This window comes from Suricata suricatta, chromosome 11 (assembly GCF_006229205.1).
Source record: "Suricata suricatta isolate VVHF042 chromosome 11, meerkat_22Aug2017_6uvM2_HiC, whole genome shotgun sequence".
In the NCBI taxonomy this organism is placed as follows: Eukaryota; Metazoa; Chordata; class Mammalia; order Carnivora; family Herpestidae; genus Suricata; species Suricata suricatta.
In genome coordinates, this window is record NC_043710.1 from 92832899 (window position 1) to 92860372 (window position 27474).

Sequence of the window (27474 nt, forward strand, 5' to 3'; positions counted from 1 at the left end):
CAGGGTTGGAAAGAGCTGAGAAGCAGCAGGGAGGCCAGTCCCTTGCCTCTCTGGCTGGGCTCTGCGTAAGTCACCAAAGGAGACAGGGCTATGGGGTATGCAGAAGAGGGGCGGGATCAGGGCGGCAGGGGTGCTGTTCCATGGGGTTGAGGGGGTCAGGGGAGGTGGGGGAGGGGTCTGAGAGAGGAAAGGAAGATAGGGGTGAAGACAATGGAGGAAGAAGAGGAAAGCGGAAACACAAATCAGGAACAGAATGCAGTTCAGAGATGTTCCCTCACACAGAAGGGAATGGAACCAGTGGAATCATGTTATCTTGAGGCAGGAGTGAGCCACAGAGCCCCTCTGCCTCAGGCTGCCTTCAGTCATTCTCATTACCTAGATCAGAATCAGAGCGGTATACCGGAGGGAAGTGGCGTGGTACTAGGTCCTTCAGGGAGTGTTGCTGAGGGCTCAGTGAGTGACGGAGCCAGATGAGGAAAGACCTGGGTTCCTGTCCTGGTTGGTTCACTTGCTGGCTGTGAGAACCCAGGCAAGCTACTTAAATCTTTCTGAGCCTCGGTTTCCCCAGTTGTCAATGGGGGTGGGAATGTTTGCCTTGCCTTCTTCTCAGAGCCAGCCAAGACCACAGATGCTCCAGTCTGAAGCTAGGGTATTCAGGCAGGCCCAGGAGCATGGATCTCAAATGTGTAACCTCCAAAAAATAACAGAACCTCTCTGAGCATGTCTCCTCATCTATAAAATGGGAATGGCAACAAAACTTCACTGGGTCATTGTGAGGATGTATTCAACCTGACAATAAATGCTATTTCCCTCCCTCTCCCCCATCGCCTTCACTTCTGGGGGAAGAATGAACAACTTACTCAGTTCTCCATTCTAGAAAGTCACCTACACCTCAACTCAACATCGCTGGGCTTTAGAGGAGTTGTGTTCTCAGTGGAACCATTTTTATAAATGTGTGTGTGTGTGTGTGTGTGTGTGTGTGTGTGTGAGAGAGAGAGAGAGAGAGAGAGAGAGAGAGAGAGAGAGAGAGAGAGAAATGCCAATATATTTCTACTATATAAAGCCCCTAGCAAATCATTTCTGTTGCTGCGTGTTTGAGGTGGGCAGCCAGGAGACACGGCTGGCAGCTGGCTGGAAACCCAATGAAACACACACACCGCTCTGTGCCAGGCACCTCCAGGCACCAGCAGCAGCTTCCCTGGAAAATCCTCCTGAGTTCCACGGATACCACGTGGCTCGATTCACCAGAGCTGGGCTCTGCGTTCCTCTTGTGGAGAATTGAACAACAACAAAGATGCATCCCACCTTGGTCTCCACCCCCCACTCAGTAGGGCCAGAGGGTTGAGGGTCTGACATCATGGCCTGGAGCTTGAAGGGGGGAAGGCCAAGCCACAGGACTGATGATGTCCACAGATAAGCCTTTCACCTGTCAAAGGGGAGATGGCCCAGACGACCCCAAAACTCCTCTCCAAGACTCTGAGGATGCCACTTGAAGAAGGGGTGGGCAGCTCTCTGGGCCTTTGCATGGGCAGAAGGGTCCTGTATGTACACACATTCATTTCTAGTTGACAAGCAGAGTCTCATGCATGCTGTCACTGGAGATCCCGTTTGACAGATAAAGAAACTGACACTAAAATAAAAGAGCCTCTCCAATTTATCCTAGGGCCACCTCACCCATTGGCTGACAGGCTTAAGCTTCAGCCCCAGATGCATCTTCCCAAGGACGCCTTTGTGGCCATCCTGCCTGGCGCTTCCAGTGTCCTATGGCATGCTTTGGTTTGCCTGTCTTCCCCACTAGCCTGGGCGGGACTGGCCAGTGATGTCCCAGCATCTTGCTTAGGGGCTGGTTCTTGGAGGTAGAAGCCATCATTTCATATCAGCAGATTGCTGCTGCTGGTGAAACATGGACAGAAGGCGAGGGAGCCTTGTCTGGGTCTCTGGAGCACCTAACTGCCTCTCGAGGGGACCAGCCCCATCAGGTTATTGCCAGGGCTCCCCTTCTGCCTCTCTCTGCAGGGCAAATGGATGGGGGAGGATGAGGGATGAGCTGTTAGATTTTCAAGCACAACAGAGACCAGACACCTCCTGTGCTAGATGTAGTCTATCATCTCTTTGGACTCTCCCCCCAACTTTGCGGATAGTGGCAGTGCTTTGATTTGTAAGGAAACTGAGGCTCGGAGAGGTTTCGTGGCTTGCCTAAGGTCACCTGCCCAGTAGTGGTGCCTGGGCTTGAACCCAGAGCTGTCTGACACCTATAACAAGACTCTCCTGTTTCTGCGGCAGTGCCTTGGGTGGGGTCGCCAACACATGCTCCATGAGAGCGGGCCCAGCGAACCAGAGAAAGGAGCCTCAGCCATTTGGCAAGAACCCCTGGTAGAACTTTCCTCTCCTATGTCTGGACACTCCACAGAATCAGCAAAGTGACCATCTTCTCTGAGGAGGCTCATCTGAACATAGATTTAGCCTGTCTTCAAAATGGCTGGACTTGGTTCCCACTGGTCTCTGAGGGTAGGAAGGGCCAGATGTGGACAGAAGGTCATAAAGAACAAGTAAGCTGTATGTTAGCATTTGGATGTCTGAAACAGGACTGAACTTCTCAGAGTCCTATCTGTCACCTTAAGTGTACTTCACACCTGAAGAGCCCACAAGACCACAGCTCCCCCCAACCCTGCCTTCCCACCTCTGCTCAGGGGACCCGATCTCCACCAACCACCTGCCCCAGCTCCGGACTCCCCAGTCTTACACAAGCCATGAGATAAGTTCCCACAAAAGCCAGGGATAGAAATGATTTACCCGGAGCCAGATCTGATGAGCCTGAACAGTGTACTGCCCTCTCCCCTCCCCCCTCCATCTCTGGGGACACAGCAAAGAGACTAATTAGCCCCTAAGCTCTAGTCAGGAAATGAAGCTCTCACCCACCCTCCCATTAGCCCCCAAGAAATTAATAAACTCATCAGATGCAACAAAGCGGCTTGGCAGCTTTTCCTCAGTGCCATCTAATTGCAGAAAGGCGGTGGGAGGGAATGCAAGAGACAGAGCCAGGCGCCCTGGGATACGGGCTAATTGCCCCACCCACTGGGCACCTTCCATGCCACACACATGCCAGTGGTGGGCAGGAGATGCAGCTCTCATCACTGACAATCTGTGGCTCTGCCTTCAGCCAGATTCCCTTGCTCCACCCCGCTGACACCTGGCCTCCAAACCTCCTGCAGGAACAGCTGTTTCGTAAGCCTCTTCTGCATGCCCACATGTGGGGGCCTGATTATGTTCAAATGATGTCTTTCCATGGGCCTCCCTCTGTACTTTCCATCTCTTCCACTTGCTCTGCCTTTCACCCATGTCCATGGCCTCGGCCAACACCATTAGCCTATACGACACCTTAATGCAGTTAAGGAACAGGCACTCCCCCCCCCCCCCACCCCCGCTGATTCAGCCCTGCCCTGTCAGCCTCTGCTCGCCCTTGAGCGCTACACTGTCTGCATCGCACATGCTGTGGCCCCGCAATGGGAGGACCTGAGTTTAACTTGGTTTATCCACTTACGAGTTGTGTGGCCTTGGGTAAGTGACTCAGTCCCTCTGAGCTTGTTTCCTCCATCAATAAAGTGGGGATTGAAATAGTGATTATTACCTCCTACAGTACTTAAGGAGATTAAATGAGATGGTGTATGTGAAAGTACTAGGCAAGTGCTCATTAATTTTTAATGCCGTGGTCTGAGACAGGTGGATCTCTTCAGTGCCCAACAGAGGGCTTTGTACTATAGACCTGAGTTTCTTAGACTGAGGAGCCCAGCGTCTCAAAGTCTGGTTCTGGGATCAGCGGTACCACTCCAGACTAAGTCAGAAATTCTAGAAGGGTCCAGCCAGGTGTGTTGCAGCAAGCCCTCCAGGGGACTGTGATGTGGGATGACTGAGAGCATCGCAGGAAGACAGGAGACGACAAACATGATGACAGGGAAGGATGAACAGGGATTAGGTGGTGGGCCAGGAAATGTCTAAAAGCCGACTCTGCAGGAAAAAAAAGGCTCTGATTTGTAACATTGGCTGATTTCTGGGGTGCAAACACTCTCTCCAAGGTTGAGTGCAGGCTACCGACGTGATGTCATTGAACAGGGTCGGGAAGAGATGTGGATAGCAGCCCTCGCTAGCTGGGCCAAGATGGCTCTGGTGTGACACTGGTGCTCACGCAGGCTCTGTGCTGGATGCTCAAAGTGGATGCTACAACTCTCACGGCCACTTCACTTTATTAGGAAGGAAAGTGGGGGCGCCTGGGTGGCTCCATCGGGTAAACGTCTGACTGGCTCAGGTCATGATCTCATGATTTGCAAGTTCGAGCCCTGCATCGGGCTGTATGCTGTTAGCCCACAGCCCGCTTTGGATCCTCTGTCCCTTTCTCTCTCTGCCTGTCACCCACTTGTTCTCTCTCTGTCTTTCAAAATAAATAAAAAACTTAAAAAAAAAAAAAGGAAGGAAGGAAAGTGAAGTCCATATAAGATCATAAGCGACCCAAGTCACAGAGCTGGTGAGTGGAAAAAACAGGATTCAAAACAAGGCCAATGTGCTACTTAATGGAGATCATATTGAAAATGAATGTGTACTTGGTCTCACCCATTCTGACGTTCCTATAAGAAATAGCTCATGATGGGAGTGTTGAGTCAAATGTGAACGTTTCTGAGAATAAATGATATGGGATGTGTTTGCACGGACACAGAAAGTATCAATTATCCAACATTCCTAAAGGACATAGAACTTAGGCTATTTTGTGTCCATAGACATTAATAAGCATCTTGCTCCTTAAGCACGAACATTTTGGAGATTTCCATTATTTATCTGAAGGTACTATTTCCAAAAATTCTGGCGAAGAGAATTATTCTGCTATCCTCTTAAACAGAGTGAGTGTCTTAATACTTAATGCACTCAACACAGAGTCATTGTTACGAAGCCGGTTATTAGTATACTGTGCTGTGATACAGTGTTGCTATGGATTACTGAAATGTGAACAGCCACTTGCCTTCATTTCTGTGCTTTGATAAGTTAATTTGTCCACTTTTCGTAGCATCCATTTGCCCTAAGAATTGTCACTTGGCAGTGCTGTCAGGAGAGTGGCCTTTCACCCCTGGGCGAGCAACCAAGGGGCCAGGCTCAAAGAAGCTGCTGTAAGGAGAACACAGATAAGGCCGGATGGGACACAGGGGCTCTGGTGAATGGAATCCATGGCATCGATACCGACTACCCACAGTCCTTTGGGAGGGCCCCTGCTGTACAACTGAATGAGTGTCTGGACCTGCATTTAGTCAGTGTGTGACCCTGGGGCAGTGTAAGCAAGTGGTTTACTCCCTCAGCAATGCCCATCCAGGGCCATGACCACAGGGGTGCCCTGCTGCTTCCTGAAAGAGCCTGGAGTGTGTCACAAGGAGCCTGGAGTCCCACATTAGCATCCGTAACCACAGGGCTCAGTGGCCCTGGGCAAGTCAGCGAGCTTCCCCGAGTCTCCCCCTTCCCTGGCCTTCACTCTAGTCCCGGTCCCCATGGAATTTTCCCTGGACGGGGTTACACTCTGGACCTCTGTTCTGCTCTCCACACAGCTGTGGGCGGTCATCCCTACCAAATCTCAAATACAACCACACCAGCCCCTGCTTAAAACCTTTCATTGTTCCCATTTTGCTTGAAGGACAGAGATCCTTCACATGGACCAGCAGGCCCTGCAAGGCAGGCCTCTGCCCACTCTCCACGCTCACCTTACATGGTTTGCTCCACCTACGTGTTCAAGTTCAACAAGCTCCTTGTTCCCAGGGTCTGTGTGCATGCCACTCCCTTTCTAGAACTTTCTTTGCTGCATTCCACCTCTGGCCCCCAGCCTTCTTTCAGCTCTTCTGGGAAGGGCAAATCAGCCTACAAGCTATATCTGGCCTATTGCCTGGTTTAGGCAATAAAGTTTTATTAGAACACAACTACCCCTGTTCACTTATATAGTATCTGTGACTGCTTTCATCTACAAGGGTAAAGTTGCGAAGTCTAAATATATGTTTTGTAAATGTTTATTTATTAATTTTGAGAGAGAGCATGAGCAGGGAAGGGACAGAGAGAGAGAGAGAGAGAGAGAGAGAGAGAGAGAGAATCTCAAGCAGGCTCTATGCTGTCAGCTCAAAGCCCCGAAGGAGGGCTCAAACCCATGAACTGTGGGCAGACATCAAGAGTTGGACGCTCAACCGGCTGAGCCAGCCAGGCACCACAAACTCTAAATAGTTGCTATCTGGACCTGTGTAGAAGTTTTCCAAACCCCAATCTAGTTCCTAACAGTTAATCTTTCAGGCCTCCGTTCAAGAGTCGCTTCCCCTCCCAGGAGGACTTTCCTTTTTCTCCCAAAGTCAAACTTATCCCCAAACCATATTCTCTTCCCCTTCACAACATTTGGCTCAGGCTGTAATTGTGCACTTAGCAAAGAGACCATTGCTCACTGCTGGTCTTTTTTCCACTCCACCACCAAGGGAGAGCCTTCTGTTGTCACCAGAGGAGGGCGGTCCTGCCTGGAGCAGCCACACCGGCCCCTCCCTCCCGCCTAGATCCACTCAGGCTGTCATTTTGCCCATTTGTTCTCTCCCAACTAGGTAAAAAAGGGATTCATTGTCAAAGCCCTGAGGAGTTTCCTCACATCCTTGCCTGTGTTTGTGGGTCTGCACTCCTCAACATTTAATATTTTCTGTACATTTAGATGATTGTTCTTTGCACTCAGCGCTGTGGGGTTCCGTTTTCGACAGAAGCTGACATAACTCCAAGGTCGGGTAAGTCCTTTTGCTCTACAGTCGGAGTCTGCAAATACTTATTGATCACCTCTGCATGCTGGGCCCTCAGCCACTGGTTTGCTTCCATAAATTCCCCGAATTCTGAGTAACCACGCTGTTACTCTTCCCACCTGAGAGATGCCGATACTTCCGACAACAGTAACAAGGCTTAACACAGGCACTGCATGCCAGTTATTAATGGATGAATGAGTGAATTAATGAAAGAATAAAAGAAACTCAGAGATGTCCGGCAACTTGCTGTGGATTCTGGTTAACAGAAGGTTAAAGTAGGATTCGAACCCTGGTTCTATTTACTACGCTACTGTTTGGTCAAGTTGGGGCAGGTGCTGGGGCGCCTGGGTGGCTCAGTCGGTTAAGCCTCCGGCTTCGGCTCAGGTCAGATCTCACGTTCGTGGGTCCGAGCCCCGCATCAGGCTCTGTGCTGACAGCTAGCTCAGAGCCTGGAGCCTGCTTCCAGTTCTGTGTCTCCTTCTCTCTCTGCCCCTCCCCCTCTCATGCTCTGTCTCTCTCTGTATTAAAAATAAATAAAATATTTAAAAAAACAAAAAAAAGTTGGGGCAGGTGTAGACTATCTTGACCTTAAGACCTAGGTCTTCCCACATACCTCTCTGATCACTATAAACTTGTTCATTGGCGAATACAGCCCTGAAGACAGTCTGCTACAAGACCCCACAAAAGTGATCCTGGCCGAGATGCACGGGACTCGCTTCGGGCCTTGACAAAAGGGAATGCAGGGCTCGGGGGCAGGGGTGCAACAGAAGATCCACATTTTCTTTCCTACTCTGCCATGTGTAAGCTGTGTGATCTTGGGCAAGTCACTTAACCTTCCTGAATCTTTCTCAGCTATAAAATGGAAATAAATGAGCCCACTGTTCTATGACTGGGGATAATCAGCTGAGGTAGTGCTAGGATAGCTTTTGAGGAGCTATAATAAGCCACGAGAATGTGAGATAACAGTAGCAGTCTGTCCCGTGGCAGTGCAACTGACGGGAAGTCAGGAGATTGGACTTCCGGTTCTACCCCGCCCTTGCCATGTGGCTTGGGAAGTCCATTTTGCTACCGATAAGGGTAGCCTTCCCTCCTTCCTCTATTAACTGGGATGATTTGAGGCAATCGCAGGCATGACAAAAGTGTAAAGGCCTATCCAAATGGAAACTCTTTTCATTCCAGATCCTTGTTCTCTGGGACCAGCCGAAACTGGATAAACCATAACCAAGGACGCACTTTTTTTTTTTTTGACCTCAGATTCAGGGTTCAAAATCGAAATGCTCATTAGGAAGGATGGGTATAATCATATATTAGCATCTCCTTGGGTGCACAGAACTGTGTGACATATAGGCCGGAAAAATGACAGTGTCTGAGTGTCAGTCAGGTCTGAGACACTATGGCCAGGGCCCCCAGGAATGGAAGGAGATGGAGTAACAGTCTCGGAGTCTCCACAGTACAGGCCTGTATGTCATTTGATTTAAGGCCAGTTAAAAGGCTTGTAATGTAAGCCTTTATGGTAAACACCCCGGGCATGAAAGAATTAAATGTTTACTGAATTTAAATCCAATATCTCCAATCTGTAAAAGTTCAGTGTAAGTGGGCGCTGGGAGACTGGGTCGGGAGTGAGGGCCCAGTTCATTGCCTGCGGGGGTGACTTGGGGAACAAAGAGTGTTGCTGATTTTGGCCAAAGACCTCATCCCCTCAGCCAAAATATTCTTTTAATACAAACTATGTGCTTCCATGAAGAACGCTGTGAAAATTCAGGATCAAAGGACAACGATGGCGAATGCCAAAAGTAAGAGCTCAGAAATAAGCCTGAGGAAACTGTGGAAGGCGCGGGTGCATCAAAGGACCTTCCTCGGGTGCTTTTTAGGAAGCCGCGACTCAGTTGGTCTAAAGCAGTGTTTTGTTCAACTGTGGCTGCTCCCTGTTAGTGGGTTATGAAATCAATTTTGTGAGTTCAAGACCTGCACCTTGGGAGTGAAACATATGTCCGGACCAGACCAGAGTGCAATGCACGTGACAGGGGTGACCATTGTGTCATAAACTTTGGTTTCGATTATGTATAGGTGCGTGTTAATGTGCGTCCTGGATCACAACCCACATGCAGTTCACACTCAGTAAGTCTGAAAAAGTACCAGACACCTTCCCTGTTCACTATCATCAGCCCCTAGCAGAGTCTCTGGAACAAAGCTGATGCTCAATAAATACATTTTTGGCCTCCATGAACTTATAAGGACTCACTATAGGAAAATCATACAAGCTATTGCTTCGTAACATTCACTGCATGCCAGATACTGGACTAAATGCTTTGCATTCGTCATCTTAATCTTCCGAACCACACTAGGGAGGTGCTGCTATCATCCCCGTCATACAGACCGGAAAACTGAAGCTCAGGCTCGGGGAGGTTAGGTGTCCTGCCCAAAGTTCCATAGTTAGTGCAGAGTCAGATGCGGGCATGTCCCCGGTACTACCCTCTCCCCGAGATCTGAATTCCCCTGGGCTATGGATGCGTAGTGAAACCGTTAGTGAACATCTGAATTGTTATTCTTTATCCACTGCTGTTTGCTGTAGGGTTCCTGAGAGTGCGCATCCCTGAAGTCAGCCTTTGCTTTTCTCTCTCTTTGATTCCAACTTAGAAGAGGATATTTAAATAAAGCTTGAGGAAGGGAACGGTGGGGTACAGTGGAAACAGTAAACCTTCAGAATCCCAGCTTGCCAACCTGGCTGTGCCATCAGCCAGCTCTGGTCTCAGAGTCCCACACCAGACCACCTGGTCTGGGAGGCCCCTGTTCGGGCTCATTATGCTCCTCTGTACTTGGGGATGCCCCCCACCCCCGACACGGTCAAGTCCCCATCATAAAGACTCACACGGAGTGCCCTGAACCTCTCCTTCGCCGCATGCATCATACTTGTAATGACAGAACTACTTGAGGTATTATTTGTTTCAAGCCCATCTCCCCGACTAGATAATATGCTCCGTGAATGATGAGGCCTTGTCTCGCTCCCTATCATATCCCCAATGCCTACCAAGATATCAGTGCTTAGTAAGTAGTTGGTGATTGCACTAATAAATTCCCCCTTTGTAGTTCTAGCTCCCAGGACAGTGCCTGACCCATAATGTATAACAGGTGCTCAATAAAGATCTGATTAATTGCATTATGAAATTCCTTTGGGTGAGTCACTTCTTTTTCAGCCTTTAAAAGAAAGATACAGTCTCGTCCTATCCAGCTCTAACCTGAATTCCTAAAAATGCTGGACATATTTAGTGTTTCTAAGTGCCGTGGGGGCAAAGCCAGGGAGAGACGGCTCCGATAGGGACAACACAAAGGCCTGGGACAGGGGACTGGAACCTTGGCTACACAGGCATGCAGAAGGACTGTGCAGGTGGCCACCAAGAAGGGGGCGTGAGGAAGGGCCCTCTTCTTGCCATGAAGGGGCTATCTCTGAGCCTCGTGGCCGATGTCTGGCATTTCTCCATTAGAGCCTGGTCTTGGGGCTGAGACGCTGTGTTTGGTCAATATGAAAATAAATTTGGAGTGTTAGCACCTCGCCCCTGTGGACCCCATTTACAAAGGGATGGCCGGTTTGATGCGAGGGAAGACGGTACGCTTCCACTCAGACCACACCTGAAAAACTGCATTCAGTTCCAGGCACCCTCTTTAAGAGGAGATTAAGTGGAGCACCCTCTTTACTTAAAAAATTTTTTTAATATTTTTTATTAATTTTTTAGAGACAGAGAGAGACAGTGCGAGCAGGGGAGGGTCACAGTGAGGGGGAGATACAGAATCCGAAGCAGGCTCCAGGCTCTGAGCTAGCTGTCAGCCCAGAGCTTGACGCGGGGCTTGAACCCAGGAACCGTGAGATCATGACCTACGCCGAACCCAGATGCTTAACTGACTGAGCCACCCAGGCACCCCTAGAGCACCCTCTTTAAATGGAGCACACTAACGAGTGTATGCCAAGGAAACTGACCAGGGCGATAGAGAGATTGAAGTAATACTATCTAAGGAAAAAGGAAAGGCAGATATGGGAAGGATACATGTGTGGACCCAGGAAACAGAAATAAGGACAAAAGGAAGAGGCTTCAGAAAGAAAGAACTCTGCCCGGCAGATAGAAAATCTAACAATAAGAGTTTTCTACTTTCTGTAGGTAGTGAGTTCCCCGACACTGGGGGCATTTAAGCAGACTCTACTTCAGGAAAACACATTTGCAAGAATCCAAACATCTGATGAGAGTATTGGTCTAGAGGACCTTTATTATTCCTTTTTGACCTCTAGTAAGATCTAGACTCTATTTTTGTATTAAGAGAACCAGAAGGAAGGCCAGGCCACTAAGGAGCCGATGAGGCCTCTGGCATGATAAGAAAACAAGAGAGGAGGAGTACGGGGTGGCGACTACAGAGAGAAAAGGCCACTGGAGGACAAGTTCACGTAGGACAAGTTCTCGGTCTTCTCTCCCGGCTGTATCTGATCACAGTTGATTCTCATTATTTCCACTGATGACATTCACTAAAGTTGCCACAAACGCTGGGTTAGGGAATACTGAGTCACTGGTCCTAGGGGAGATGCGGGATCAGGTTCCTAGGAGCCTCTGTTTACAACATTTCCATTGACCAGTTCTCACATAGCCTTGCTTTGTTTGAGTTTCTGCTTACCAACACCTTAGTGAATATATATTGTCCATTCATTAATATTAAACAAAAACTATAACTCAGGCCTGAATGATGCTTTCTGAAGACCTGTATTTTGCCTTTAAGGCCCATCACATCTTTCTTGAGCTTAACTCCACTAGACAGCATGTCTGCACTAAGCTAGGGGGTCATTTAAAACAGCAAACCCGCCAGGAAAAAAAGGCACTGGTGTGAAAGACATGACACTAAGTAGGCCACACAAAAGGACACATGTTTGCCATACCAGGGCTGAGACAGGAAGGCAGACACTGCCTGTCCGACCTCAGCTGGCAATGTGCTTGTCGGCTGGCTCACATTTTTCACTGTTCTTTGCATATATATATATATTTTTTTTAATGTTTACTTATTTTTGAGAGAGAGCAAGCAGGGGAGGGGCAGAAAGAGGGAGACACACAGAATCTGAAGTGGGCTCCAGGCTCCGAGCTGTCAGCACAGAGCCCAAAGCAGGGATCGAACTCATGGATCGCAAGATCATGAGCTGAGCAAAAGTCGCACTCTTAACAGACTGAGCCACCTAGGCCATCACTGTCCTTTGCCAGTCTGAGGAAGAGCCATGAGCATAGACTCTGGGATAAGGTAGATTTTAGGGAGCGGACAGGTTTGCAGAAATGGAATCCACAAATAACAAGGATCGGATGCAGTCTGCGTGTGCTTAAATGTTGGGCTTTTGCCAAGATGTGCCCAGACCTCCATCCCGAATCCTGAACCTCTGGGCTACCAAGTGGCGTTTGGCCCAGCCCTAACCACTCTTGCCCCACGTAACAAACCCTCAGTGGCTATTTTCAGGGACTCTAGCGACAGATAAACACCATCCAGGACAGAAGCAGAGCTCAGTGCACTGCGGCTCGGACTAAAAACGCCACCCTCCAAAGACATGCTCGGGGACTTACTGGGCTCTCCAACCAGCTCAGGACTAGAAAAGTTAAATTCCCTACTCAGGGCAGTGACGGTGCCCAGAATGCCTTTTGCTTTCGTGTTTTTGTTTCTTTTTTGGACGGAAGTACTTTGGGAGTTGAATAATTTCCTTCACTTGTATCAGTCCCTCCTTTTCCCTTGTGTGGTCAAACATCTCACAGACTCTCTTCCAAACATCTGGGGAGGGGGAGGGGATGACCAAACTGGTCTGGCTCAGACCGGCATGGGTGGGTGCCTGGCAGAGCCTGTAAATATGAAGCCCCAGCTGCACGCCCCCCTCTCACCTCCCAGAAGGTGGAAGGTATTGCAAATTAGCTGCCGAGGAGAGAATTGATCAGGGAGCTCTGGAATGCTGGAGATTTTTCATCTTCCAAGGAAATTACTGCCAGCGAGCATGCCACACTCAGGGCAGGCAGAGAGCCTGGCTTCATTTGTTAAACGCACCAGGTGGAGAAGTGTCTTGGGAAAGCAGTTGTACGAATAACACGCAACTTTGAGCTCTGAGCAGCAGATGCCAATTGAGCTAATGGTTCTAATGAAGAGTCTGCGCCGGAAGGAGGGCAGTTGTTCCTGTCCGTCAAGACACGGTAAAATGCTGAGCTCTTAGGGAAGGGCTGAGAATGGCCCATCATCGCTGCCCCGGGAGGGATGTGGGCTCACAGGGAGCTGGTGTGTGGCCGGGCCTCACTATATTCCAGGCAGATGGGGAGTTTCTAGTGTGGGGGTGTGAGCAGCTCTGACTGACCAGTGTGGTGTTAGGGGGGCCCTAGATGTTCCCCAAATTCCCCAAGGAGTGGAGCCTCGACTTCTGGCTCTTGTCGTGGCCTCGCCCAGAGCCACTACAAAGTGGTACATGGGACGCTGTCACATTCAGGAGCAGAGGAAGGACAGAGGTCAGGGATGGAGAAGAGGAGGAGGGGAGAGGGAGGCAGGGAGGGGCCCATCCTGAAGGAGGGTGGGGCTGGAGGGCAGAACGTATTTCCCTCCAGCACGGGGAGGCCTTGACAGCGTTCTTACGAGGACGTGCGGCGCGAGGGACAGGGCAGGCGCCTCAGCCCTGCTTTGGCCTTCTCTCTGCCCTGAGCCATGCTGCAAGCAAGAGTCCAGGAATGCTGCGTATAAAGATACCAAGAAATATCTACACAGACATCTCCATGAGAGAGGACAGGACTCGAGTTTGCACCGTTCGTTAGAATCCTCCAAACCCTTCTATAAACAGCATCTCATTTTGTTCTCACAGTAACTTTATAAAGCCTGTAAAGCAAATATTGTTATGACCATCAACCTCATTTTACTGGGGGGAGCCGCTGAGGAGGAGAACTCCGGGGGGCGTGAGAGCCAGGCCCCAGCCCCCGGCTCCCCCTCACCTCCCTGGGTTTTCCTTCCCTGTGCCCTGGCTGGGCTGCCCTCGCTGCCCACCCCTCTGGTCTGCAGCGTGCCCATCTCTCATCAGAGCTGATGACTCGGGCTGCTTCATGAGCCCAAATTAGCAGCTCAGTCTCTTCCAGCTCTCCCAGGCATGAGCTGGCTGAAGAGGCACGGAAGAGTCACTCTGCACTGGCAGACTTCCCCAGGCTGGGCTCGGGCGGGAGGCGTGATGGGGCCTGTTACAAGAAGTATATTTAAAATGCAGCACTTTGAAGCCCCACTCCTGGCCCCCAACGCAGCCCCCTGTTTGAAAATTTAAGTAGCTTTAATTTGTTTGCCGGCTGATGTGTGAATAAGCTGCTGCAGTCGGTGAATTTCCCATCCAAGCTGACAAGCAGAAGTGCCAGTGCTCTGGGAGAAAGACCCAGGTATTTGTGGGCCGGGAGATGGCAGGAGAGAGAGGGGGCCCTACAGGTTACGCCCTTCCAGAGTCAGCTCCTCTGCCCCTGGGCTGGCTGTCATTGCAGGGTGGCTGGAAAAGCCAGATGTCCTCACAGGAGGAGGTACTGAGGGGCCTTTTAATTAAGCAGAGAGGGACTGCTCTAGGGGCATCGAACGAAATGGGAAAGGAGGCACGGAGGCTGATGTGCAGGCCCTTTCACGACATGGCTTCGGATTCCAGCTGTCAGTGGGGAGGTTTGTCATTTAAACTCTGCACAAACTGGGGAACAGCAGCTTTGGAAAGCTCTCAGGACAACACCTGAGGTCCCAGGGCTCTGGTGTCCCAACAGGACAGGAGCACCTCTAAGCTGGAATGGCACATCCCGAGTGATCCCCACACAGGCCCCGGCCCCGGCCCCTGCATACACTAGTCCCCCGGTCACCGGCGCCTCCCCTTCTCCACGCCTGCGCAGAGCCCCACTCCCGGCAGGGGAGGGCCGGGTCCGCACTGAGGGGGTCCCCAGCCCTGGTGGATGAGAGAGACGACCACAGTAGAGGCAGAGCGTCTGAGCAGAGGCTCAAGGCAAGTGGGGCCCGCCCAGCACGTGACTGCCTTGCTGGGGTGGGGGGCTGCCATTTCACCGGAACAGCAGATGGGGCCACGGAGGGGTCTGCAGCCCAGGGTGACACACACGCCCATCCGCATTCTCCGGCGGGACAGCTGGACCAGATGACCTTTCAGGTCTCCTCCAGCTCCACGAATATACGATAGTCTGGGAGATGTCAAACCTCATGCCAATTCTCTTCTCCCAGCTCCTTAATTAAAAGGAAGACGTAGGTGACTTCTGAGTCACCTTCAAAGCAGCCCCCTTTTCTCTCCCTGAGACATGCCGCCTCAGAATCTCCTCATTAAAGGCAATGTCACGGGCTCGCTGGGTCGTGGGGAACGGCCCACCGAGCGGCCTCCCCAGCGGGCCCACTCTTTTTCAGGCCTGTCCCCCGCCAGCCAGGGAGCTGGCACATGAAGCCTCTGATTTCCAGCAAACAAACCCCGGCTCTGGTGCTCCGAGCCAGGTTCCGCACAGGCAGCTTCAAAGGATCTGCATATTTATGGTAAACTCCTTCCCCAGACTGGAAATGTATTAGACAGCAGCAGTCACAGCACTGGGACAGCGTCTCCCCCAGCGACCTGTCTGAGCCGTAATGGCTGGTCTCCTTAGTGCAGATGGGACCTGCGAGGTCATGGAGGGAGGGGCTGGGGGGAAAAGCACAGGTGCCGGGCAGCACCTCTCACATGGACAGGAGACCCTCCCTACTCTTCCCCCTGCAGACAAGGGTAGTGTAGACTCTCATCGGACAGGATGTTTTTAAGGTTTTCTGTTACACCTGGTTTGTTTGCTTTCAAAGTGGGGAAGGGGACTGGGGGTGGGGATGGGGGGAGGGGATCCCACCAGCAGGTCTGTTAAAACTGCCATCAAAGCAGTGGAAGATATATCCCGGTGTCCTGAGCCATAATGAGAAGCTGGCTGCCTTCACTCGACTCAGGGGTGCTGTCAAAACAAGCCACAGACACTGGACCATCCCAGACGTCCCCGTCAAGAGGACAGGCGTGCCTGTGTGTGTGGCTGTGCTAGGAAGACGGCAGGTGAGGAACTTCAGGAGGGGCGGCCTGTCCTCCCAGCAAGTGGGGAGACCTGTGGGGACTCGGGAAGCTGGGCTGGATGGCCTGGAGCTTCTAGATCACACGAGACCCTTGAGTCCTTGGTTTGCAAGGGTGACTCACAAAAGCCATCTGGCCTACCCTCCTGCCTCATCAGAACTATACTCAAGTCATTCCAGAGAACCAGCCCCCCAAAAAGCTGAGTTTATATCAGTTTTGGGAAATGAAACCTGGCCATCAGTTCTCCAGGCTTTTTACTCGCCCACTCTTGGCCAGATCTGCAAATCTCTCCATCTCCATAGGAACAGATCTAAGTAGATAAGTGGTCCAAGGAAAGAGTGGCTTACGGATGGTTTCTGTGAGGAGTTCATGGGGGAAAAGAACCCTGTGTATTTGGGGGGAGGGGGACAAGAGGAACAATGAATTGACCCCAAGGTCCAGGTTTCTACGTCGATCCAAAATTCGAAGGCTAATTCCGGGAAGCTAGTGGGTGTGGGGAATGGACATTTAGTGGCTGTGAGGATGGTGCTCTCAGCTCTGTGCCATTTAGCCCCATCTGGAGTGTGGTCCTCAATTGGGTCCTTATGTTTTAAGAGAGACCTAAAGGAACCCAAAAGCATCAGTGGCACCAGATTTGGAGGCCACGTTGCATTGGGAAGAGTTATGGGCCACTGTGTGCAGAAGGAAACCAATCAGAAAGGCACTGTAGTAATTGTTGACCACAATTCCTGCCTTTCCCCAACGACCATGAGCCCTTGAAGAAACCAGGACTCCTTTATCTTGCATTTCCAGCCCTTGGCACAGAGTAGATGCTCAAACAATGTTAATGCTAAATTTTAGGAAGAAGAAATGAATGAAGAGAAATAAAACTATTTTCAAATATATGAAGAGTTAGTAAAGAGAGAGAGAGAAAGAGGGAGAGAGAGAGAGAAAGTGAGACATTCTGGCTGCTTCTGAGGGCAGAATGAAGAGGTAGCTTTTGGTCTAGTACCTGGAAGACTTGGGAACGTGTCCTCAGGGAGGCAGTGAGTCCCCTGGTCTGGGACAGGATCAAGGAGAAGCGAGGCGGCTGCTTCTCTCAGGGTTGCCATGGAAAACATTCTTGCATTGGGGTGGGAGATCAGACTAGGAGCCTTAGAGGTCTCCCTCAACACATTCTGGGGCCAAACTACACAGTAGAAAGACGTGGACTTTGAAGACAGCTAGACCTGGACTCGGTTAAGTCTGGAACTCACTAGCTGTGAGGATGTGGACACATTATCTCTCTCTCAGGTTCTTTGCTTACTAAGACAGAGAGCAGCCTTTAGGTACGGCTGATACAAGATGAGAAATTTTAAATATCTGCATACACCACCCAGCCTGGGGTGTCATGGAGCAGACACTCAATAATGTGAGCTGGCGCCATCATTATGTCAGTAGAGCAGCTTTCTACCTAACCGTAGGCACGCAGAAGCCCACACCATCCAAAGTGAGTTTCAGTCATTCTTGGGTTTAACAAGGCCAAACACTGAAGGGCCAAACCATCTTCATCCCACAGAGGAAGAAAATGGAGGTACTGCCATGGTGATATACAGTGATCTAACAGAAAAACTGAGATCTGCATCTTTGGCTAGGAAGGTCCGACCTCCATGCCTTAGCCTTCCCTCTCCCAAAGGCTTAATTAGAGCCTGTTAAACCATTTCCGATCTTTAGATGAAAGATGTGCTCATCTTATTACATCCCTCCCAAAGTCACTTGGGGGCTGCTCAGAATCTCTAATCTTTAGACTAAGTTAAATGAAGGAAATCAATGCTGAGCTTCTCTTTTCCCCTTGTCTCTTTCAAATCTGATTTACCCCACATGAAGAAGGGAGATTATACTCTTCCAATGCCATCTAGGACATCTGGGAAATGAGAAGTGAGAATATGGGATGGAGAAGGGATATCTCACATCGGCAGAGCTGGAGGACGGGCGTAGGGAACCTAGAAGCGATTGCCTTGACCTCTATGCCCATAAATAAGCAATATGGAGAAGGTCCAGGTTCAGGAAGGTCACTTACAGGACACTCTAGGGAACGTTTTCCCCCAAACAGAATTCCAAGATGGAAAACACTCTAAACAGAATCAAAATAGTAATTTTTTCAAAATGGTAAAAAATAACCCTGAGTTCTGAAAGACTATTTTTAAAATGGTAATAATCCCTTAATCAGCCACCAGCAGGGAATATGGCATTTGGTTCAGACATTTTACCAATTACAACCCACTGGGTCCCTGTGTGGTGCTTTCTAAATAATCAAAACCAGCTCTTAATAGTCACTCACCCAGACAGGAAGAGAAAGAATGAAACCAAAGCCCAATGAGAAGACACGATTACTAAAGAAAGCCCAGCCCGGTAGGTCACTGGGAGCAAGTGGCAGACAAACAAGAGGCCTGGGTATTGTGTTTTGATTTGGGGGCTTGGGGATTCCAGGGAAGGGAGGGAAAGCCAGGAGTGTGGGCTTTGGAGCTGGACAGGCCTGACTGTGACTTTCAGCTCTGCCCGAAATGCTTGCTCATCATGGGCTTTGGTCAAGTTCCTTATCCTTCTTGAGCCTCAGTTTCCTCGTTTGTGAAGGGGGAGTTTCTCCACATTCAAGGGCTGTTCCCTGGGTCAGAAGCGATCAGTGCAGTGTCCGCATGGCGTCTGGTCCACGACAGGTTCTCAAGAGATGCTAGTTTCCCCGTTCCTGGTCACTCTCCCTTCCCTTTGGACGGCATTGGAAGAATATTAGAGCAGATATACTAACATTCCTCCCCCCCTGGAAAAGAAACCCAATGAATTATCACTCCCCAAACCATTTCTTCATCCTGTAATAATCAGGGGAAGGACATCGAGAGGCAAAGAAAGATTCGGCTGGTGACTGGGATGGGACCTGGGGACCAGAGCTGCAAAGCTACCTCTGTCCCCACGATACAGTATTCACTGGTGTTCACAGAACTTGAGCTAGACAGGAAAGCAGCAGGATAGATGTGTTGAAGAAAAATGGGCAATAGAGAGTATTATCACAATCCACTTAATATATCCAGTCAAGAATTGCATCCCTGGACAAAGAGGCACCCTTTGGCACTGCTTGTGGGAATGCAAACTGGTACGGCCAATCTGGAAAACAGCATGGAGGCTCCTCAAAAAGTTAAAAATAGAACTACCCGTGATCCAACAGTCATAGTACTGGGTATTTACCCAAAGAACACAAAAACACAAATTCAAAGGGATACACACACCCCGATGTTTAGTGCAGCATCATTCACAATAGGCAAGATATGGAAGCAGCTCCAGTGTTTGTTGACTGATGAATGGATAAAGAAGATGTGAGACACGCACGCACGCGCGCACACACACACACACACACACACACACACACACACACAGGAATATTACTCAGCCATAAAAAAGAATGAAATCAGAGCATCTGGGTAGCTTAGTCGGTTGAACACCTGACTCTTGATTTCGACTCAGGTCACGATCCCAGGGGTGTGGGATTGAGCCCCATGTTGGTCTCTGAGCTGAGCATGGATCCTGCTTAAGATTCTCTCTCTTTGTGTCTCTCCCTCTTCCCTTCTCCCCCAGCTTACACTCTCTCTCTCAAAATAGAATGAACCTTAAAAAAAAAAAAGAATTAAATCTTGTCATTTGCAACAACAGGGTGGATCTAGAGAGTATAATGCTAAGTGAAATAAGTCAGAGAAAGACAAACACCAAATGATTTCACTCATATGTTGAATTTAAGAAACAAAATAAATGGGAGCAAAGGGAAAAAGAGAGAGAGACAAATCAAGAAACAGACACTCAACTACAGAGAGCAAACTGATGGTTAGCAGAGGGAAGAGGATGAAATAGGTGACGGCCATTAAGGAGGGCATATGATGACCACCGGGTGATGAATGGAAGGGTTGAGTCACTATATTTTACACTGAAACGAATAGAACACTGTATGTTAACCAAATGGAACTAATATAAAAACTTAAAAACTTAGGGTAGCCGAAGGTCAAAAATGCCATCTTCCTTGATAGTCACATCGGCTCAAAAAGATGGGGTGGGATGTGGGGGGTTCAAGAGGAAGTTCTATGCACAGAGAACACTATTCGTCAAAACATAACCTGTGGCCCACCTGCCCTGTAATCTATCTGGGCGCTGTCAAGAATATGCAGATTCTTGGAAGGCACTCCATTTTGCTAACTCAGAATTTGTAGCTGTGGGGCTTGGGAATGCACAATTACAGCAAGCAATCATTGGTCATTCCTGTGCACATCTAGGTTGGAGATGCCCTGCCTACAGTGACAGCGTGAGCTGCGGAAGAAGGACCAGTAGCAGGTGGTTAGGTCGCCCAAAGCAGAACCCCTTGCTGGGCTGTGCCCCGGGGGCTGGTGAGGCTGTTTCTTAATGACCCAGGCGATCCTGCAGCCTGGCAGCTGGGAAAAGCCAGCCTGAGCGGTGGCTGCTGGAGAAACAGAGTTCAGAGGAAGAGGTCCTTTGAGCCTAACCAGCCTTCATTCAAGCAGAGGTGGGGGGATCAGGGCCACCAGCCAACTGCCATCGCTCATGTTGCTTGATAGAAGGGGCTCTTTCCGGGGAAAGTAGGCCTGAGATCTGATAGGGAGTTTTTCAGAGCCTAGGATTGGGCTTTCTACAAACTAAGTCTGGGGCTTGGCATGAGCATTGTGTTCTAACTACTGCTTCCCCACCATGATTATGTCCACACACTCCATTTCCTTACCCTATTTAATTTCTTTTCTACAGCACTTACCACTACTGATGCTATATTATACATGAATTTGTTTGCCTAGTGTTTGTCCCAAACTATAATATCGGCCCCAGAAAAGCAGATACTTTGCCATTTTTAAACACCTGTGCTTGAGGAAAAGTCTGGAACATAGTAGCACTCAACAGGTATTTATTGAAAAAATGAATGAGCATTCTTCACTTCACATCCCTGAGCATACTGGGGGCTCACGGAAGAGTCCATCCGGCAATCTCCCTATCGCCTTGTGGCCTAGCATAACCACTGTGCTTCTGGAAGGCACTCCACTCAATGTCATGAGAAGGGCTGAACTGGAGCCTCTCAGACATGGGGACAGAGTGGTGGTACACAGGTGTGGCAGGGACTCTGCAGCACAGCCTAGGGTTTCATTGGGATAACCTTGGGCGCTCCATGACCGTATGGCGCTCGATGATCCTGGGCCCTATTCAAGGCCCATCTGATCAGACTCCTGTAGGGTGGAGTCTAAAAATCTGTACTTTTAATAAATAACCAAGGTGATTTTGATGCATGATCTGTCTGTCATAATGGCTAAGAATTTGAGCTTCTGAGTCAGAGATCTTTGTGCTCGAAACCAGCTGTTCAAGACCAGGTCAGTCCATCTCCTTGAGCCTGAGTTTCCTCACTTATAAAACAGGGATTAATTAAAGTAGCCATCACAAACTACGAACTAAGATGAACAAACCCTAACGAGAATGAAACAAATAACCCCAATAGTCCTATAACCATTAAAGAAATTAGATTTGTAATTTAGGAGTCCCTGAAAAAGAAATCTCCAGGCCCAGATGGCTGCCTTGGAGGATTTTACCAGAAATTTAGAGAAGAATTAATAACAGTTGTATGCAACTTTTCCCAGAAAACATGAGAGAAAGGAGAACTTTCCAATTCATTTTGTGAAGCCAGTATTACCCCGTTACCCACACCAGACAAAGGGAGTAAAAACAAAATAAAGCAGCCTCCCCCACACCCACTGCAGGCCAGTATCCCTCAGAACTCTGACGCTAACTCCTCAACAAAATATTAGCAAACCAAATCCAGCAATGTCTAAAAATTATACACTTTGTCTAAGTGGGATTTATTCCAGGTATGTGAGGGTGGTTAAACGTTTGAAAATCAATTAATGTAATCCACCATATGATCCAGCTAAAGAAGAAAAATACTATGATTAGATCTGTTGACTCAGACAAAGCACTTGACAAAATTCAACATTCATTCATGGTAAAAATTTTCGAGAAGTTAGAAAGGAAAAGGAACTCCCCAACTTGATAAAGAACATTTATAAATCACTTACAGCTAGCAGCATGTTTAAGTTTAATGGCAAAAGGCTGAATGCATTCCCCCTAAGGTCAGAAACAACAATGTTGAACACTGAAGTTCTAGCCACTGAAAAGGGTAAGAAAAGGAAATTAATGGTATTCAGATTGGAAAGGATGAAGTAAGACTGTCTCTATGTGCAGATGACAAAAAATTAAAATACAACTAAATTGAAAGTAGCTAGCTTGTAAGGTTAAATGAGAAAATACCCGTGACACACCTAACATGGTGTGTGGCCTGTGGCAAGAGTCTAGGAAATGAAAGCTGCTATGTGATGATAGTGACGATGAAGGAGAAGGAGGAGGAGGAGAAGAAGGAAGAGGAAGAGGAGGAAGAGGAGGAAGAGGAGGAGGAAGAAGAGGAAGAAGTGGAAGAAGAATCTTAATATTCTCTGGGAAAAGTGATTCTGCAGCCCCTTCAGAGGCGCATGCTCTGTTCAGCGACTCTGGCAGCCGGAAGCTCTCCAGCACATTTGCTTCCTGCTGTAATCAATGCATCATTTCCTATTTCTCCAGCATTTCTATGACAAAAGATGGGCTAGCCTAAGAATAGAGGATTGATTATCTGGCTGCTGGAGAGGTTGGGAGACCTTCAGAGAGGCACCTGGAGTGGCTCTCAGAATCCCTGTTCTGTCAGATGCAAGAGGATGGGACAAAGGGACCATGAGCTGATGGAGGAGAACACGGAAAGGAGTGGGGGCGGAAAGGAGCTTCAGAGGCCAGAGCCGTCCTGAGCAGAGGGGGAAGACCGGCAGCCGATGGCAGAGGAGGGCTGGGACCAGCATCAGCCAGCAGAAGGGAACTGGCCGTCCACTCCAATGCTGAAGGGATCCAGTCGGTTCCTTCCCTGAAGCTCTCTGGAGCCTGACACTACTTCAGGGTTAGAAGAGTAATCCAAAATAGTGGGCAAGGCTGGGGAATCCCCTTCCTCATGTGACCCCCTCTTGCCCCCTCCCCTTCAGAGCATGACAGTTCCCTCTGTTCCGCTGTAGCCGCAGTCCCTGACCCACGCCAGCGGACTCGGTGGCAGGAAGTGGGGAGGCCGGTCCATGCCAGCATCTGCACCCAGGACATGGCCTATAGCTCTTGGGGATAATGGAGAGCAGGGGCCATCCTGATGATAGGGAGAAATGGGAAGGCTGGGGACGTGGAAAGGAATACCGAGGAAGGACGTGCCACCACGGCGGCAGGCCAGGACTTACCTGCCGGAAACCATTCCTGGTGAACTGTAAGATTTTCAAGGCATAGTTGGACCTCTGGCCTTTGCTGTTGAATTCAATGTGGCCGGTGAGACCTTCCAATTCTACCTGTCCAAGAGAGAGTGAGTTACAGCACCAAAGAGGCCCCAAGTTTCACGTGGCTCCAAGCAGTCCACACGTGTACTGTTTAAGGATGCCCAAGAGAAAAGAGGCCATCAGGGTCCATTCTCCTGCCTGTCTCTCCGCCACAGGGTCTCGTGACTACAGATGTGATTGTCTCTGGGACCACTTTGGACTTGGCTGGGGCTGGAGGAGGAGAGGGATGCCCTGCACCCAATGACCTCGCAGCAGCTGTATAAAAACCGACACAAGGCAGAGATCGGAGCCTGCACTCAGATCCTCCAGGCAGTCGGCCGGTCATAGAATTTATCCCATTTGGGCAGCTGCAAAGACACCCACCTTTAGGCCCGCAAGAAGTCAGAAGACCTGACCCTACACGCAAAATCCAAGCTACTGTGAGCCAGGCTCCTCCGACAGGGCACGTCTGGGCTAGAGGTCCAGATTCGACTCGCGAGAGGAGACACAGCTGGAGATGCGGCTGGGCAGCTCAGCACCAAGCCACGTGCCTCCTCGGTGGGACTTCCGGGATCAGAGAACACACGTGATCCAAGGGGCACTGGACAGGGTCACCGCACGTGGCTGTTTTATCTGGGGCTGTGATGTATATGGAGGAGGCCTGGAGGAGCAGGGCCTCGGGCAGGGCAGCCCCGACCCCCACCCCCTGCAGGGCCCCGGCTGCCCCTCACCATGCGCAGGTAGTTCATGAGGCTCGTGCCGTGCTGCCAGATCTGGGCCGAGCCGCAGGACAGGGGCTTGACGCCGATCTCCTGGCTCCGGTTCAGCTCCTGCACCGCACTCACCACAGCATAGACGGCGTCAAACAGCAGGGCCGAGGACAGCTGGGGGGGTGGGTGGACAGTGAGCCCGAGGGCAGTGGCAGGAGGCCCGGGGCAAAGGAAGGGGTGGGTGTACAGGGGGAGGGGAAGGGAAGGGAAAGGAGGAAGAAGGGAGGAGAGGAACACAAGGGCAAAGAGAAACAGAGAAGAAATAAGGGCACTTCTTTGTCACCCTTGGCCCACTGCCTGTTTCTGGGCCAGCGCTGCTCTGTACCTAGGGGTCCAGGTGCTTGCCCAAGACACACAGGGGTGGCAAAGGCTTCTCTGGGATTAGATCATCAAGCTATCCCTTTGGACCCCAAAAGACTTCAAGGATACCCCTTTCTCTCTTTGGTCCAGGGGTATAGCAACTTCCATTGCTCTTGGAAACCCCCGAGAAGAGGATGGGGCAGCCTCTCGGGAAGAGAGGAGGAACCTGGACACTACCTTCAGATTTCCCCATTCCACAAGGCTCAGCGGAAGGTCACTGACACCTAGAAGACCCATGATGTCACTTCTTCCTGGAGATACCATCCTACTTTCTGTCTACTTTGTCTACTCCATGTAACAGGTACTGATGAAGTACATGGTTGAGTTCAAAGCCCGGAGATGAGTAGGACCCTATTCCACAACAGATTACAGTGGAATGGAGAAGGCATGCAGGGAGAGTAATGAGAAACTGAGTGAGGGGGTGCACAAAGGTGTGTGGCATCCAAAGAGGAGGATCCCATTGGGTGCTCAAGAAAATGTCTCTCGGAGGGCACAGCGTTGGAACTGGGCACTGAAGGCTTTTGGTAGGACTGTCACTGGATCTGGGAGGGGCAGCAGCTGGGAAAGGGGAGAAAGGCACTCCAGAAAATGGGACTGCATGAGCAAAGAGGTGGAGAGTGCTGTGCGCGCTTGGGGGAGGGGTGGGACCAGAAGAAGCAAGAAACCAGATGTGCAGGCAGGGGTGATGGTGCAGGGGAGCTGGAGCTGGGGGAAGAAGCCAGTGCAGTCTGTTCATATTATCACCTCTCTATTAAATTGCAAGCTCTTAGGGCAGGACTAACCGCGGTCACAACGTCTGTATCCCTCACAGCATCTAGCACCCAGACCGGATATGTTGTAGGCCCCCCAAGACATGTTTCCTGAACTGAATTAAATTTGGGGTGAAATCTGCCCCCAAGACTCGGCCAGAGCACCATCCAATGGGTTTGCTCAATGCCCGCAGCTTTGGGGAGGTACAGAAAAACAGGATGCCCGTCCTTGAGGGGTGTGCCATCGAAGGAGGCAATGACATTGTGCTGTGCACATAGTGTCCCTCACAAGAAAAACCCACGGAGAGTAAATGATGACAGAGTCAAACCCTACAGGAGCCCTGAGGAGAGGACCTGGGGACGCAGTAAGGTTGGGGTCCAGGAGTCCACACACCACCCCATTACCAAGGAAGCACCTCCACTAAAGTGTGACATTGCCATGGGCAATTCAATACCGTCCCTCTGGACGGTCCCCATGCTGTGACTTCTTAACAGCCTCCTCCTACCTGGCCAGGCCCTGGGAGACAGACACCTCCAAGGGCAGAGGCAGGGAGCCCACCTTGTGACCTCTTGGATATTTTTCTAATTTTCTTATTTTTTAATTTTTATTTATTTTTGAGGTCTCAGACAGAGAGAGACAGCATGAGCAGAAGAGGGTCAGAGAGAGAGGGAGACACAAAATCCAAAGACAGGCCCCAGGCTCATGAGCTGTCAGCACAGAGCCCAATGCAGGGCTCGAACCCACAAACGGTGAGATCATGACCCGAGCCGAAGCCGGACGCTCAACTGACTGAGCCACCCAGGCGCCCCTTCAAGCTCTCAAGACAGAGTGTAAGCCCCTTAAGACCGGAGGTGCAGGAGGAAGAGCTTGAAGGTGGGAAGACTAAACCCAGAGTCTGGATCCCAGCCCTTGTGCAAGGGCTGAGCGACCCTGAGCACGCTGTGGAAGCTTGGAGAGAGCCACGGTTGTCTGTCAATGAGGGGTGGCACCATGCCTCACAGGACCATCAGGTGCTCTGCGAACCGCAGAGGTCAGGGACCACTGTTCCTGAGGGTGGGGGCCGCTCACCCCCAGATGCTGGCAGGTGTCAGCCAAGGGAGCAGGTGCTGGCTGAACGAAGGCATGGGGAGTAGCAAGGATGGGGAGCTGCGGGGCAGGAAAGAGGCTGCGCTGGGAAGTGACTTCTTCCCCGTGCGCTTCTGCTCCCTGCCTGTGACCACGGCTGGGGAGGCTGACTTGGGATAATCTTACTAAAAGGCAATTACAGTGGAGAACAGCCCAACAGAGTTTCTCTGCCCCAATCCAAGCTCACTTGTATTGCAAGACTGCCTCGTGCGTGTATTCATTCCTCCTCCTTAGTCTCTCTCGCTCTCTTGCTCCTTCCTTTCTTTCTTCCCACATTTATTCAGCTTCTACCATCTGGCAGCACCGCAGACCTCAACATCTCCCATTCTCCTCGGCAACATCCACACAGGCAGAAGCAGCACCATGTCCCTGGTGTCTACACTGGGTCTTATTCACTCTCAGTTCCATCCTTTCTGTCTCCTGGTCCCAAAACTCCCTGTGGCCACGACTAATAGAATCCTCTGCAGTCCTGGTGACCAGCCATCTCCCCCGAGTCCCTCCCACTGGTCACCTTCCGCTCTCTCTTCTGCCGCCCCTGCTCTGCCCCTCTGCAGCTCAGCCCCTTCTTCATTGATTCGAGGCTCACCTGCTGGCGCTTGATGCTTCGCAGCAAACCTACAACTGTCCGTGTCCTTTGCACATAATTCATTTTACCTTGCGCACATGTGGCTCCTTTATTAACAGATCTCTCGCACTGCCTTGCCAAGAGGACATATGGAAATGATCAATGCTACTGACTCTCCCTTTCCAGCTTAGACAAACGTTGACCTGAGATGAGGGGGGTTGGCTACTCTTACTGACATTGGGCCTGTGACCCTTCCGTTTGGCTAAATATTTAAATGATACGGGGAATTGATTTCTGTCCCGCCTTCTCCTTGGTCTCCCAGCTAATCTCTCCATCTGAAGAGTCCCAAAACAGCCTGTTAGATTGGAAAGGATCCGAGTAATCAAAGAGTCCACCTCTCTTGTTTTCCCAATGACAAAACCGAGGCTCAAAGAAATCACCTCCTGCCCAAAGTCACCAAGCAAGGCAGGGGTAGGACCAGGACCGGAAGCCTGGGACCCTCTCTGAAGCCTGGTCTTTCCACCCCACTGCCCCCTCAGGGTCTCCTCTTGAGAAGCCGGCCATGAGGCGCCCCTCTGTCGGGTTTATTCTCGTATCTGGCATCCGGGGACTATGAGGCCAATCTTCTAGACTTGGTCACCTTCTCAACAGCAGACAGGAGCATGAGACTCTTGGG

At 50.3% G+C, this 27474-nt stretch overlaps 1 protein-coding gene across 1 annotated transcript in view; it reads right to left on the minus strand.

Annotated features, from left to right (window-relative positions):
- Window positions 1–27474, minus strand: part of GRIK4 (glutamate ionotropic receptor kainate type subunit 4) — a 297108-nt gene that overhangs the window by 80899 nt on the left and 188735 nt on the right. The window contains exons 8-10 of the mRNA XM_029915677.1: window positions 23960–24112; window positions 23157–23261; window positions 21961–22024 (exon numbers count right to left, since the gene is read on the minus strand). Coding sequence (XP_029771537.1) covers window positions 21961–22024; window positions 23157–23261; window positions 23960–24112 — 322 coding nt within the window. The remainder of the gene's footprint in view (window positions 1–21960; window positions 22025–23156; window positions 23262–23959; window positions 24113–27474) is intronic.